Source organism: Quercus lobata, chromosome 9, assembly GCF_001633185.2.
Source record: "Quercus lobata isolate SW786 chromosome 9, ValleyOak3.0 Primary Assembly, whole genome shotgun sequence".
Classification (NCBI taxonomy): domain Eukaryota; kingdom Viridiplantae; phylum Streptophyta; class Magnoliopsida; order Fagales; family Fagaceae; genus Quercus; species Quercus lobata.
The window spans coordinates 11,398,591-11,412,732 of NC_044912.1; the positions used below are offsets into that span (position 1 = coordinate 11,398,591).

At 30.6% G+C, this 14,142-nt stretch overlaps 1 protein-coding gene across 1 annotated transcript; it reads right to left on the reverse strand.

The window, feature by feature from the left end:
- Positions 1-1,282: 1,282 nt before the first annotated feature.
- Positions 1,283-1,836, reverse strand: LOC115959806 (MFP1 attachment factor 1-like). The gene has a single exon (XM_031078393.1). It carries the CDS (start codon positions 1,783-1,785, stop codon positions 1,429-1,431), a length of 357 nt encoding a protein of 118 aa, XP_030934253.1. The 5' UTR covers positions 1,786-1,836; the 3' UTR covers positions 1,283-1,428.
- Positions 1,837-14,142: the final 12,306 nt, after the last annotated feature.

Genomic DNA, 14,142 nt, shown 5'->3' on the forward strand with positions numbered 1-14,142 from the left:
CAATGCAGTTGAACTTTTCATTATAAACTATACTATTAGTTTGTTTGCATGTCATGTCCTTGTACGCATACAAGTTTGATATATTTAGATAATAACATCAGTTGTTAATGTATCCTTATAAGCAATAAATTACTTCCTTCATATGCTGCTTTCTTGTAAGCGATGAGTCTTGATTAGCAGTGGAACAAATTGAAAAGTAACTCGACTTTTAGGGTCAATTTCATTTTGGTCTAAATGACCTAATACAATCCTTTGGAACTAAAATTTGAGAAGATAAAGATGAAAATATTAACCCATCCATTTAATTCTATAATGTAACTTAATTTGGACCAACTTCTGCAACCCAGCTACAAGAGTGAAGTTTCAAGTGAGTTCAAATAATATTGAATTATTTGAAATCCCATGCATTAATTAGAGCAAACTCAACGAATACTAATACGCATTAATAGAATATGTCATATATAAATTTTTCTTCCTAACTTTCAAACTGATTAGCAGTGAATGTGATTACAAAACGGAGAAGTTCTAAACTTGTTACCTGGGATGGATTCTAAGGAAACGATATGTTGATTGCTTCTTTGGTTGGATTTAATATTATTTGCCAATCAAAAGCATTTCTTTTCGATCATTTTCTTAAAGTTTTTGGATCACATTGATCTTTAATGGGTAAATATGATTACCTCGACCATTAGATGTGCACCTTTTGTGATGGGTGAATAGACTCAATAGAAAGACCAAGATGCAATGGTCAAATTTTTTTCCTACCCATTTATGGTCCTTGTTTATTTTAAATATTATTCAATGCTTAAATGGTTTTATACTTATATTTTTTGTAAGATGTATGACAGACATGAGTGGGGACAATGAATTGGACAATGAAGAGCAACTTCACGTTCCTTTAGTAAAGGAACAAATTGAACGTTAAAATATTGGCGAAAAGCACATTTTCGTTCCTATATTTTCACACGATTTTCACTTTGGTCCCTATATTTTATTTTTACCGCTTTTAGTCCCTATTTAAAAAAACGTCTTCCGTTTTAGTCCTTTCCGTTAGTGTCGTTAGGGCACTGACCTACGTGGCAAACAGAATTATTAAAATAATAATAAAAAATTTTATTTTGTCATTAAAAAATGTTAAGTTAGCATTTAAATTTAAAAAAATAATTTATTAATTTTAACTAAATAAAAAAAATAAAAAACAGAAATAAAAATAAAAAATCACATTAATTAAGATCGAAGTGTGTCTTGAACAAGAACATCAAGAACACAAACTCAGATCTAAAAATATAAAATTAAAATTCAAAAATCACCAACCCAGAAAATAACAATAGAAAATTAACCTATAGCATTTTCCTGCCCTTTCTTGTCAACCAAACACAAATACATAGTTATCCTAGCATACCAGAAAAGCTAAATCCTAGAGAGAGATTAAGATTCAGTGACGGTAGGAGAGTTATCCTCACTGGTAGCGGTGACGGAAGCAGCCTCGAGAGACGGAGTCTGCAGCGCAGTTCCAGCGTCGACGACAGAAGAAGCGGCAGCGGAGGAGGCACGAGTCTTAACAGTGTCGAGCATTTTGCAGCTAATCTGGCGAGAGTAAACCTGGAGGATCTCGATGTCGTCGTCCTCGACAGAGGCGGATGCGGCGGCGGTGGAGAAAGCCTCAGTCTCGATGAGGCGAGCGGCGGAGGAGGCCTCGTCGCTCGGCAAGGTGCCGTAGCACTTGGAGAGAATGGAATGCCTGGAGAGCGTCTCGACAAGGCGCGCCACCACGGCGTCGCGCATGCGCTGTGTCGGCGACGATATGCTGTGTTCAGGTGTTGGTATTTGAGAGAGAAAGAGAGAGTCATGGATCTGAAAAGAAAGAAGAAAAACAAAGATACAAATAGAAGGCTGGTTTTATTTTAATTTTTTGGGTTTGCGCTAGTTTTATTTTAATTTGATGTTCTTATTTTTTGGGTTTGTGATTTTTGGATTTTAATTTTGTGTTTTTAGATCTGAGTTTGTGTTCTTGTTGTTCTTGCTCAAGACACACTTCAATCTTAATTAATGTAATTTTTTATTTTTATTTCTGTTTTTTATTTTTTTATTTAATTAAAATTAATTATTTTTTTAAATTTAAATGCTGATTTGGCATTTTTTAATGACAAAATAAAATTTTTTATTATTATTTTAATAATTCCGTTTGCCACATAGGTCAGTGCCCTAACGGCACTGACAAAAAGGACTAAAACGGAAGGCATTTTTCTAAATAGGGACTAAAAGCGGTAAAAATAAAATAAAGGGACCAAAGTGAGAATCGTGTGAAAATAAAGTGACGAAAATATGTTTTTTCGCCTAAAATATTCAACTACCTTGCAACTAATTAGTTATTAGTTATCTTTATAAAAATAAATTTAAAAAAAAATTATTAGTTATCACTTATCACTTAAACTCAACATTTAAAACTAGAGCCTGCTCTGGTAGTTGAAAACTATGATTGTTTCTAGCTGCCCATGGTACTCTTTTGTCAACGACATTAATTTCGCATTATTTTGGGCATACAGAGTAGTGGGTGCCTTGTTGAGTCTACCTCACCCCCTAATTATTTCTGGACCAGTTCGTTAAAAACTATGTTTGGCTCAATGTAAAATGTTTTCAAAATGTAAAATATTTTCGTGTGAAAATAGTTTTTGGAAAGGAAAATAGTTTCAAGTGTTTGGTTGCATTCAAAAAATGTTTTGGAAAATATTTGAAGGTGTTTGGTTGTGTTCCTGAAAATCCTCTAGAAGACACATTCTCTCACATTTTCTCAGCTTCTAATATAAAATGTATAATATAAAAAGTATTTTACGAATCTAAAATAAAATAAATATTTATTTGTTATACGAGTTAAATAGGTTGTGTTAAATTGTTAATTTTGGGTTGACATGAATAAATTGATGTGTCAAACATATCAATTGCAGGTCACTTGGGTTGACTCGCTTATGATATGTTTCTTATCATATCGCTTCCGGGTCAACCTATTTATGACCCAAATCTACTAAGGCCCAACCCTAATAAATAAAAATGTGTGTCGTGTTTGTGGGTTGTGTCAAACATTGACACCCCTAACTAAGGAAAAGACAATGGGAATGACACTTAATAAAAAAATAAATAAATAAATAAAAACTTCACCTTTTTCTTTTTCCTGTGTGTTGCTTGACCAATTTCTTCTCTATTTTGACACTTAATTAACTCCAATAACTTAAAAATTTTATAAATTAAAAAGCGTTCTCTCTTCTTATTAATAGGGATTTTTTTTTTTTTTTTAAGAATAAACAAACACCGGAAGAGGGGATGGGGTCTTCTTCTCATTCAAAAATTCAATTTACCAGCTTAGTATTTAATTAATTTATTAGAATAATTAAATGTTAAATTCTACTACGAAAATTTCATTTGAAGTAAAATGTTGCAATACTTTTATACACAAGATTTTAAAACAAGAAAAATAAATAAATTCTATATCAATCCTATCATTGGGAGGATCGAGAACTGGGACAATCCAGCCACAAACTTTTTTTAATTACACTTATACAAATAATTAATATGACAAATTTTTAATGGTTCACATTTGCACCCAATCACTAATATTATTAACCTTAAACTTTTATCCTTTAGATTCCTTATGCCCTCTTATCAAAAAAAAAAGATTCCTTATGCCCTCCTGAAGATTGGTCTCCCAAAATCAGCCAAAGTAATCAACCAAGCGCAAATTTTGAATCGGACGCCAGATCTTTTCAGTAAAAAAACAATCAAACATATAATTTATGCAAAAGACAGAAATCTCTCTTAATAATCCAACTAAGAGCATCCACAGTGATGTGCCAAATGCTAAATATTTGACACATTTGGCACACCAAACACTAAAAAACCTCTTTTATTAGATGTTCCAAATCTCATAATTTTTGCCACATGTGAACAGTACTAGAACAGTACAGACAAGAATGCTAAAAAAAATTGTTTTTTATTCAATTTTTTCTCATCCTTTTTGACTTTCTTTCTTCTCTCTCTTTCTTGGTGTTTGGTGGGAAAAGTTAATATATTATTTTAATGTGTAGTAAATATTATTTTAATGTATAGAATTAAATGATAAAACATCTTATAAATAAGATATTATAAAATAATGTGGTAAAATAATAAAGTAGACTTTTAATGTGTCAAAATGACATTTTTTATAGAACATTTATTGTAGATGCTAAGCGTTAAAGCGTGTCCCTAGTAGTTAGCCTATTTTAGACAGCTGCCAATGTACAGTCACAATTCTCTATTTGAAGAGCTTATCAAAAAAAAAAAAAAAATTCTCTATTTGAAGATCAGCCCAGGGTGGTATTTTATAAAACCGAGATAGCGAGCCCACACAGATGACAAATATCATGAAGATTGAAGAACAGAGGCCTTTTAGGCTTTTATAAAGTTAACTCGTACCATTTGAGATATATATATATATATATATATATCCAATTATGCTTTTTTTTTTCTTTATCTCGAATGGCTATATTTCGGTTCTTAATGGAAAAATGAATCATGATGACTCTTCAGATTTTAAATACCTTTACATCATTTTTAATAAATTAACAAAAATTCTCCAAATTTACCAGTTGCAGAAATCTTGGCTTAATTGTATCTTGGAGGAAAATTTTATAACCAACATTCGGGTGGCCTAGTTGGTAAGATACTGAGCCGACAAGGCTCAGGACTTGGGTTCGAGCCTCAACAACTAGCTGTGTGTTGGTGCTTATTATATCTCATCTCCATCCCAAACGGTCCAAGAGAATAATAAATGAGTTTCTCACAGACCGGGAGTATGGGGTCTCGTCCGGGAGCGGGTAAGGTGCTACTATGGTCACGCCCAAATAGGGAAGCCACACTGGTCACCCCCCTCTACCCATTTTTCTTCAACCAAAAAAAAAAAAAAAAAAAACAAAAAAAAGGGAAAATTTTATAGAATCCTATAGTAAAACTTGTGTGCGGTAAAAACTTTCTAAAGAAAACGACTATTTGTGCTCTTAGTATTCATCAATTATCTCTTTGTTATTACATTTTTTTTTTTTTTTTGCACAAAAGCTATATAACATGATATTAGAAATGTACAATATAATAATAATAACAACAACAACAACTCCTATCAAAACTATGCTCAATGACGATCTTTTATAGAATAAAATTTATCTTTTCCCATTTTATTAATGAAAATTTTAACATTTTTAGTTTCAATATAAATTTTCAAATTGTCTATCAAAGTAAACAACAAAATTTTAATAGAACTAATGGAGTATTTAAAGACATATAACAAATGTACAAGAGCAAGGTTTTCAAAAATAAAAATAACAACAAATTGAGGAAAAAATTCATTGATTCTATAACTACTAGATCAATTGGCCATTCTTTTTTGAGAAATTTCATTTTAACAATGTAATGAATTAAACATTACAGTTTGATAAGTAGCAAATTAAAATCTTATGTTTTAAAAAGTAACAAATTAAACTCTATAGTTTTAAAAGTAAGGCTAAATTGCAAACTACACCCCTAAAATTTGGGGATATTTGGATTTCACACCTTGAAGTTCCAGATTTTAGATTTTACCCCCTGAAATTTGGGAACGTTTGGATTTTACACCCTGAAATTTCAAATTTTAGATTTTACCCCTTAAAGTTTGGGGTGTTAGAATTTTACACCTTAAAATTTCAGAATTTTGATTTTACCATCTAAATTTTTATTCTGTTTGCATCAACAGCCCCCCGTCCATATTTTCCATTAATTGCAACATAAACTTACCACGCATATTTAATTTATCTAATAAAATGATATCGCTTCATTTTTGTATCCTAAAAATTTAAATAATTAAAAATGACATAGCATAATAAAAATGATGTTACATCATTTTATTGGATAAGCTAGACACGCGTGACAAGTTCATGTGGCACTTAATGAAAAATATGGACCGGGGAACTGCTGATGCAAACAGAATAGAACTTCAGGAGATAAAATCCAAATTTTAAAATTTCAGGGTGTAAAATCCAAACACCCCAAAATTTAGGAATATAGTTTGCAATTTAACTGAGAGAGAGAGAGAGAGAGAATAAGATTTGTTTTTGGGTTTATCTGAAAAGAAAGAATAAAATGCATGGAAAATGAATTTTTTTTATTAAAATGCTGACATGGTATTTAAAAAATGTAAAATAAAATTTTAATATTATTTTAATGGCCACGTCAACATTTAATGTGTCAATAATACACTCCGCCTGCCATGTAAGCAAAATCCATTACTGAAATGATGGTAGGGACCAAAATGAAATGCATTTTTTATTTTAGAGACTAAATATAATAAAATTAAAAAGTATGAACCAAAATAAAAATAAGGTCAAAATGTAAAGACTAAAAAATATTCACTTAAAATAAAAAATTAAAAAAAGAAGAAAGAGTATAGGAACAAATTGAACATTAATGTTCAACTGCTGCAGCGTTGCTCAGCCCCCACAAGGTTTTTGGACTTTTTTGTCTTAAAGGGAAGGCAACTACTTATTAGTGAATAGTAATAGTTACTTGTATACAATGTACATGACACACAATGTCATGTGAGCTAAAAACACATTTTGAAAGGAGCATGTGTGTGTGTAATATAAATTAAGGTCTAAAATCCTTTTTTGTCCTTACATTTTCACACGATTCTCACTTTAGTCCCTAACTTTTTTTTTTTTCACCGCTTTTAGTCCCTATCCTGAAAAACACATCTCATTTTAGTCTCTGACGTTACATCAGAGACGAAAATTGCACAGCTGGCAAACGGAAAAAAATTAAAAATATTAAAATAATACCCACAAATGCCACGTCATTTTAAAAAAAAAATTTAATTTGTAAATTTTAACTAAATGAAAAAAAAAAAAAAAAAAAAGGAGAAAACTGAAATAAAAATAAAAACCCAGAAAAGTAAGAAAATTCAAAACCCAGAAGGAGAACAAGAACAAGAACAAACCTAGAAAATTATTTTTTAATCTCACTCTCTCTCTCTTCCTCTCACTTTCAGAGTTTCTCTCTTTCTCCCATGCTCTCTCCTCTCTTCCTCTCACCTTGAAAGCTTCTCCTCTCTTTCAATATTGGCTTTTGGGCCTCAGATTGGCGTGGCATAGATCAGCATGGAGGCTTTGGTAGGTGGGATCTTCACAGAGAACTACCTCCGCCACCCAATGGCTCCTCCAAGCGCGGCGGCAGCGGTGGATTCTTCGATGACTACTCTTCTTCCTCCTCTTCCTTCTCCGACCTACGCTCCTCCAGGCCCAATTACTCCAACACTTGGGGCCGAGCCCATGGCAGCGGCGGTGGTAATAGAACTCTTACGCGTAACAATAAGCTAACTGAGAAGGTTTCCAAGGTTTGTAATTTTTGGATCCAAGGGAACTGTGGTTATGGCGAAAAGTGCCGATACTTGCATTCTTGGAGCATCGGTGATAATTTTCCGATGGTGACAAAGTGAGAATTGTGTGAAAATATAAAAACGAAAAATAGTTTTATCCCATAAATTAATCATTATTACTCAACTCAACATTTAAAACTGCCAGCTCTCGTATGTGGTTGAAAACAATCACGCACCATTACTGTTAGCAGCTGCCCATTTTACTATTCTATACGTGACATTAATTTTGCATTGATTTGGATGTACGGATTGGTAGAGCCTTGTTGCCTCTCCACCTCAATCTGAAAATTATTTGAATACATGATAAATTATATTTAAAAATATTTAACACAAATTTTATAGAAAATATAAAAAATTATCAATAATTTTAATTATTTTATCATTTTTTTATAAAAATATTTCTAAAAATAGTTACTAAACTAATACCCTTAAAATATTTATTAACATTTTCCTAACTCGAATAGTAAATTTATAAAATCTCTTATTATTGAATAAGAGACTTGAGTTTTAATTAAAATTTTAAAGTAACATAATTTCTTTTAATTTAATTTAATTTTTGTTGCATTAATCATAGTTCATTGGATTATATGTCAATAATTAAGTAAATTTGAAAAATCAAATGGAACTAATTTTATCTTATCTTCCTAGATAAGATAGAGTTCCAGTTTCACTATTTGAAAATATTAATGTTGTCACAAATTAAAGAGATGTATGAAAATATTTTGTGGATTATAAAGTTGTTAGAAATTTTTTTGTTTACATCCATGGAATATGATATTTAAATTTTATTAAAAGAATATGTATATGCTTATTTACTACTGAGGTGCGTAGAAGCATATCTCCAAGTACTAAATAATTGATGCCTTAATGTTGCCTTCCATATATGCCAAGGTTTCTTATAGAATTCACTCAATTCTTTACTCTCTTTTTTTGTTTTTGTTTTAATAGATCACTCAATTCTTTACAGATACGCTTGTAATCAGAGTTCATATCAAACAATAAGATTTCGGTGTTAAGATTGCTGACAGCAGACGTTGCTTTGTTGCTATCGATAAGCTAAGGTAATCCAACGTAACAAAGTAACGAGACTGCTCTAATGCAATGTCGTTAGGATTTAGGAATAAGATCTATTGCCTCTTTGTATAACGTTAAGCTTGGGATTTCCAGCACTCCATTTTTTAAATCGAATTTTATGCCAAGCAAGTTTTTGTTGAACTACATTTGGTTCGTTGTGATGTGCTTTTAATGTGATGCACATCACCTTAATGTAACATTAAAGTATCTGCCTATCTGGTTCATTTAATTTTTCTAACATTACCGTAATCTAAGATTACAAATTATATTACATCACATTAATCACATTACCTTCTTAAATGGGGGTGATCTTACATTATTTATTGGCGGAGATATAATAATTTATTGAATTGAAAAAATTCCCTATGCTAAAAAAATTTATTTTACTCATGAGAATTACTAAAATATCAAAAAAATCTCTAAAATACCCCAAAACCTCTAAAATGATTAAAATATCCTTAGAACCGCCAAAATTCCTAAAATGCACCATGAATGTCCAAAATATCCCAAAAACCTATAAATGACCAAAATGCCCCCAAAACCTCCAAAATTACCACAATACCCCCAAAAACTTTTAAAATGGCCAACGTACCATTGAAACCAAAAAAATAACGAAAATACCCCTAAACCTAAAAAATGACCAAAATACACTCGAAATATCTAAAATGACCAAAATACCTTTGAAACCGCAAAAATTATCAAAATACCCCTGAAACCTATAAAATGACTATAATACCCCCCAAAACCTCTAAAATGAGCAAAAATGCCTTGAAACTCTAAAATGAAGAAAAATACCCTGAAAACTCAAAAATGACAAAAAAATACCTCGAAACCTCTAAAATGACCATCAAAATAACCAAAATACCCCTAAAACTTCAAAACAACCAAAAATACACCGAAACCTCGAAAAAATTTTAAATGACCAAAAGTAACATAAAATCTCTAAATGACCAAAATACTCTAAAACCTGTAAAATGATTTAAAAAAATACCCCCCAAATCACAAAAATGACCAAAATGCCCTTGAATCCTCTAGAATGAGCAAAAAAACTAAAATCTCTAAAATGGCCAAAATACCCCCAAACCATCCTAATGAATAAACTACATTGAAACTTTTAAACTGGCCTAAAATACCCAAAAACTTCAAAATAACCAAAAAACATTTTTGGTCATTTAGTGGTTTTAAGGGTATTTTTGTCATTTTCGAGGTTTTAGGAATTTTTTTTTAAATACCATTTTAGAAGTTAAAGAATATTTTGATCATTTTAAATATTTTAGGATATTTTGGTCATTTTAGAGATTTCAAGGGTATTTTGGTCATTTTAGAGGTTTTTGGGGGAGTTTTTTTGGCCAATTTAGAGGTTTTGTGGGCATTTTTGGTCATTTTGAAGTTTCAGATGTATTTTGTTCTTTTTGAGGTTATAGGAGTACTTTGGTCATTTTTTATATTTTAGGGGGTATTTATGTCATTTTAGAGGTTTCAAGTTTTTTTGCTCATTCTAGAGGATTTGAGGCCATTTTGGTCAATTTAGCGATTTTTGGGGTGTTTCTTAATCATTTTAGATGTTTTTTTCAAGGGTATTTTGGTCATGTTAGAAGTTTTTAGGGTATTTAGATTATTTTACAGGTTTCAGAGTTATTTTGTTCATTTTAGAGATTTTGGGGCTATTTTGGTCATTTTGACATTTCAGGGTATTTTTGGTCGTTTTAAGGTTTAGTGGGTATTTTGGTAATTTTAGTGATTTTGGGGGTATTTAGGCCATTCTAGTGATTTTAGGGGTATTTTTGTCATTTTAGAGATTTTTGCAGCTATTTGGGTCATTTTGAGGTTTTTTGGGGGGGGGGGGGTATTTTGGCCATTTTCATAAGATTTAGGATATTTTGGTAATTTTAGAGGTTACATGGGTATGTTGGTCATTTTTTAGATTTCAAGTTTTTTTTTTTTTTTTTTTTTTTTTTTTTTTAGGAGTAATTTGGTCATTTTGGATCTTCCAAGAGTATTTTTTGGTTCAAGGGTAATTTTGAAATTTTTTGGACTTGAGGCTATTTTCAATCAATTTGTTATTATAATAATTTTAATTATTTCTAAGAATGTTTATTTTTTAAGTATATGAATGTTACATTCTTGGATTATGATTGTAATGTAATTTAATGAACTAAACACCTTAATATCACACTAAGGTAATGTGATACATGAAGGTGTGATGCACATTACCTTTAATGACCCAAAATATCACCAAAATTTGTAAAATGACCTTGTGGGGGGTCCGAGGGGTAGAGAGGATTAAACCCAGGAAAAGCTTGTATAAGCTAGCCCGAGGAGATGAGTAAGATCCGAGGAACCCACCTGCCCGAGGATGGAAGCAGAAGCAAAGTAGTTGGTATCTTACGAAGGCCTAAGAAGAGAAGGAGGGACCGTGGAAGGAGCAAGGGTCGTGGCAAGAAGTTCCCTGAAAGAAATACTTCCCACCTTTGCATTGAATGCCTTATACCAATCATATCAGTTGCATTAATGTGGAAATGACACCTGAACAATGACTTCATAACTGGAAGCCCCTTCTACCACTTTCAGTAGAGTTGTGATGGGACAAATATCCTGAAGAATTTTTTAAGGCGTACAAGTGGAGGGCTATGATGGAAGAAGGAAGGATATAAAAGAGAGGGAACCTCCCAGAAAAGGGGGTTTCTTCTCTGGAAGATAGAAAAATAGGAAAGTGAATAGTGTATTATCTGGTATAAAGTTGAACTAATCATATATAAGAAACTTATCCTCGGATCAGCCCGAGGAGAGCTTTAATCATAACTTTCATTCTAGTTACGTTTGTCAATCATTTGGGAATCTTCGACCATAAGCTAAAACTTAATTTAGAACTGTGTTTGAAGTTTGTTTTCTCACTCTCTAAAGAAATTCTATTGTTTGGGCTTGATCTAAAGGACAATGTACTATTGTTCTTAGTGGGCTTGAGCCTTTAACATTTTGGAAACTTATAGACCCAAAATACCCTCGAAACCTTTAAAATGACCAAAATACTTCTGAACCTCTAAAATGGCAAAAATACCTCAAAACCTCAAAACTAATCAAAATACTCCCAAACAACTAGAAAGACTAAAAATACACACAAAACCACTATAATGGCCAAAATATCCCTAAAACTAAAAATTTACTAAAATAACCCCAAAACCTCTAAAATGACTAACATACCCCAAAACCCGTAAAAAGATCAAAATACCCCCCAAAACCTCTTAAATGAGCAAAAATACCTTGAAACCTCTAAACTAACAAAAAATACACCGAAATCTCTAAAATGACCAAAATACTCCTAGAACCACTAGAATGATTTAAAAAAATAATAATAAAAAAAAAACAAAACAAAACCAAAACCAAAACCACTAGAATGACCAAAATACCCTGAAACCTCTAAAATGGCCAAAAATACCCATTAACTTGTAAAATGATCAAGATACTCCCGAAACTTTTAAAATAACCAAAATACCTCTAAAATGACCAAAAACATCCCAAAATTCTTCTAGATTTAGGGTATTTTTGGTAATTTTAGATGTTTCACGGGTATTTTGGTGGTTTCAAGTGTATTTTTGATGTTTTAGGGGTAATTTGGTCATTTCGTGTCTTTCAAAGTTATTTTGTAGTTTAAGGTAATTTTGGCATTTTTAGGTGTTAAGACTATTTTTGATCAAATTGTTTTTATAATAATTTAAATTTTTTAAATAAATACTTATGAAGCACAAGTATAATAATGTTACATTCTTGAATTATGATGGGAATATAATTAGAGAACCAAACACCTTAATCTTATATTGTTGTAATGTGATTCCAATAATCAAAGATTACAATAATATAATGTAACATCAAGTGAACTAAACGCCTCCTAAACTTTACTCCTACCTCATGCAGTTGTGTTGTAGTGTATAATTTGGGATTACTACATTTTCCAATCACAAAAACAACCTAGGGGTGTGATGAGTGTCATGTGTGGAGAAATAATTTTCCAATCACACCCCTAGATTTTTTTGTGATGAAAAATTATTGTGATTGGAAAATTATTTCTCCACACATGACACTCATTACACACCTAGGTTTTTTTTGTGATTGGAAAATGTAATAATCCCAAATTATAATAAATGATCTAAATTATATATCATGCGCGTGCTCAGAGGCTAGTATATATATATATATATATATATATATACATCTATCCATGTACTATTTTAAAAATCCCACTTTTTATCCCACATTAAGCATCTCTCGTTTTCCCCTTTTTTTTTTTTTTTTTTTAAATCTCTTCCATATTTTGGAAAAAAAAAAAGACTCCTACAATAAAACTAAAACTACTACTTTTATCCCACGGTAAGCATCTCATGTTTTCCTCTCTTTTTTTTTTTTTTAAAAAAAAATCTCTTCCATATTTTGGAAAAAAAAAAAGACTCCTACAATAAAACTAAAACTACTACTATAATTTCTCCATCCATATCCTTATATTTAGGCACTAACATATCTGATTTTGAAAGAAAATAAAATGCTAAATTTTAGGGAAATTTAATCATTTTAGAGATACATGTTAATTGTATCTCAAGTTTTCCTTCTTCTTTTTTTCCTTTTTTTTTATTTTTTATTTTTTATTTTTTTACCTTTTTGGTGTTGTTGATGTTGTTTTTTTTTTTTTTTTCAAATTTTATGTATGACAGTTATCATTTTTTGTCTATTCCTAAAATGTAGTTTTTTTAATCCTAAAATTTAGTCATTTACTACACATCCATAACATAAGTAAATAAAAGCTTAAATTGAAAATTTTATGGCAAGAGATACATGTTAATTGTATACAAAAGAAATATAGTTTCTATTACAAAAGAAATTTTTTTACAACACTTTCTTAGATAACAACCACTTTATGTAAGGTTTAATACATATAATAATTCTTATAAAGTCTCTCACCCGAACTTATCTAATATTCCATTCCAATGACTCCTCAATGCAATCCAAAAAATTTGTGTGTACGTGAACCTGAGAGAGATAAAAGAATTAGTGTTAAACCAAGTATTTAAAAAAAAAAAAACTTTAATTAACAAACCAATGTTAGAGTTTGTTAGTGTTTAATAGCTTAAGTTTGTTAAAGTTTGTGTTTGATTTAAATTTTAATGAGATCATTTTTCCTGAAAATCCTATTAAAATTGTTCAGAATAAAGATACATATCTAACTCCCTACAAAATAGGACAACTTTCTGTTAGTTTTCAAAGCAAACTCACCTCATGTTCTCTCTCTCTGTCTCTCTTTTCTTTTTTCTTTTTTCCTTTTTTCTTTTATCAAGATTTATTTTTTTAAACTTCACTTTCCTTACTCACGTTTAAAATTATTCAGTCACCACCAACATTTCAAAATTAAATTAAAAAAAAAGAAAAAAAAAAAAAGAGAGTTAACGTGATACATATATATAAAAAAATTAAAAAAAGTAGAGCTCAAGGTTGCTACATACCTAAATAAAAAAATTTAATGCCAAAAACATATACATTCAGTCACCACCAACATTTCAAAATTACATTTAAAAAAAAAAGAAAAAAAAAAGGATAGTTAAAGTGATACATTAAAAAAAAAAATGTAGAACTCAAGGTTGCTACATACC

Bases quoted from the DNA above. Each gene is read 5' to 3' on its own strand.
- LOC115959806 (XM_031078393.1), bottom strand. From the start codon at position 1,785: ATGCGCGACGCCGTGGTGGCGCGCCTTGTCGAGACGCTCTCCAGGCAT.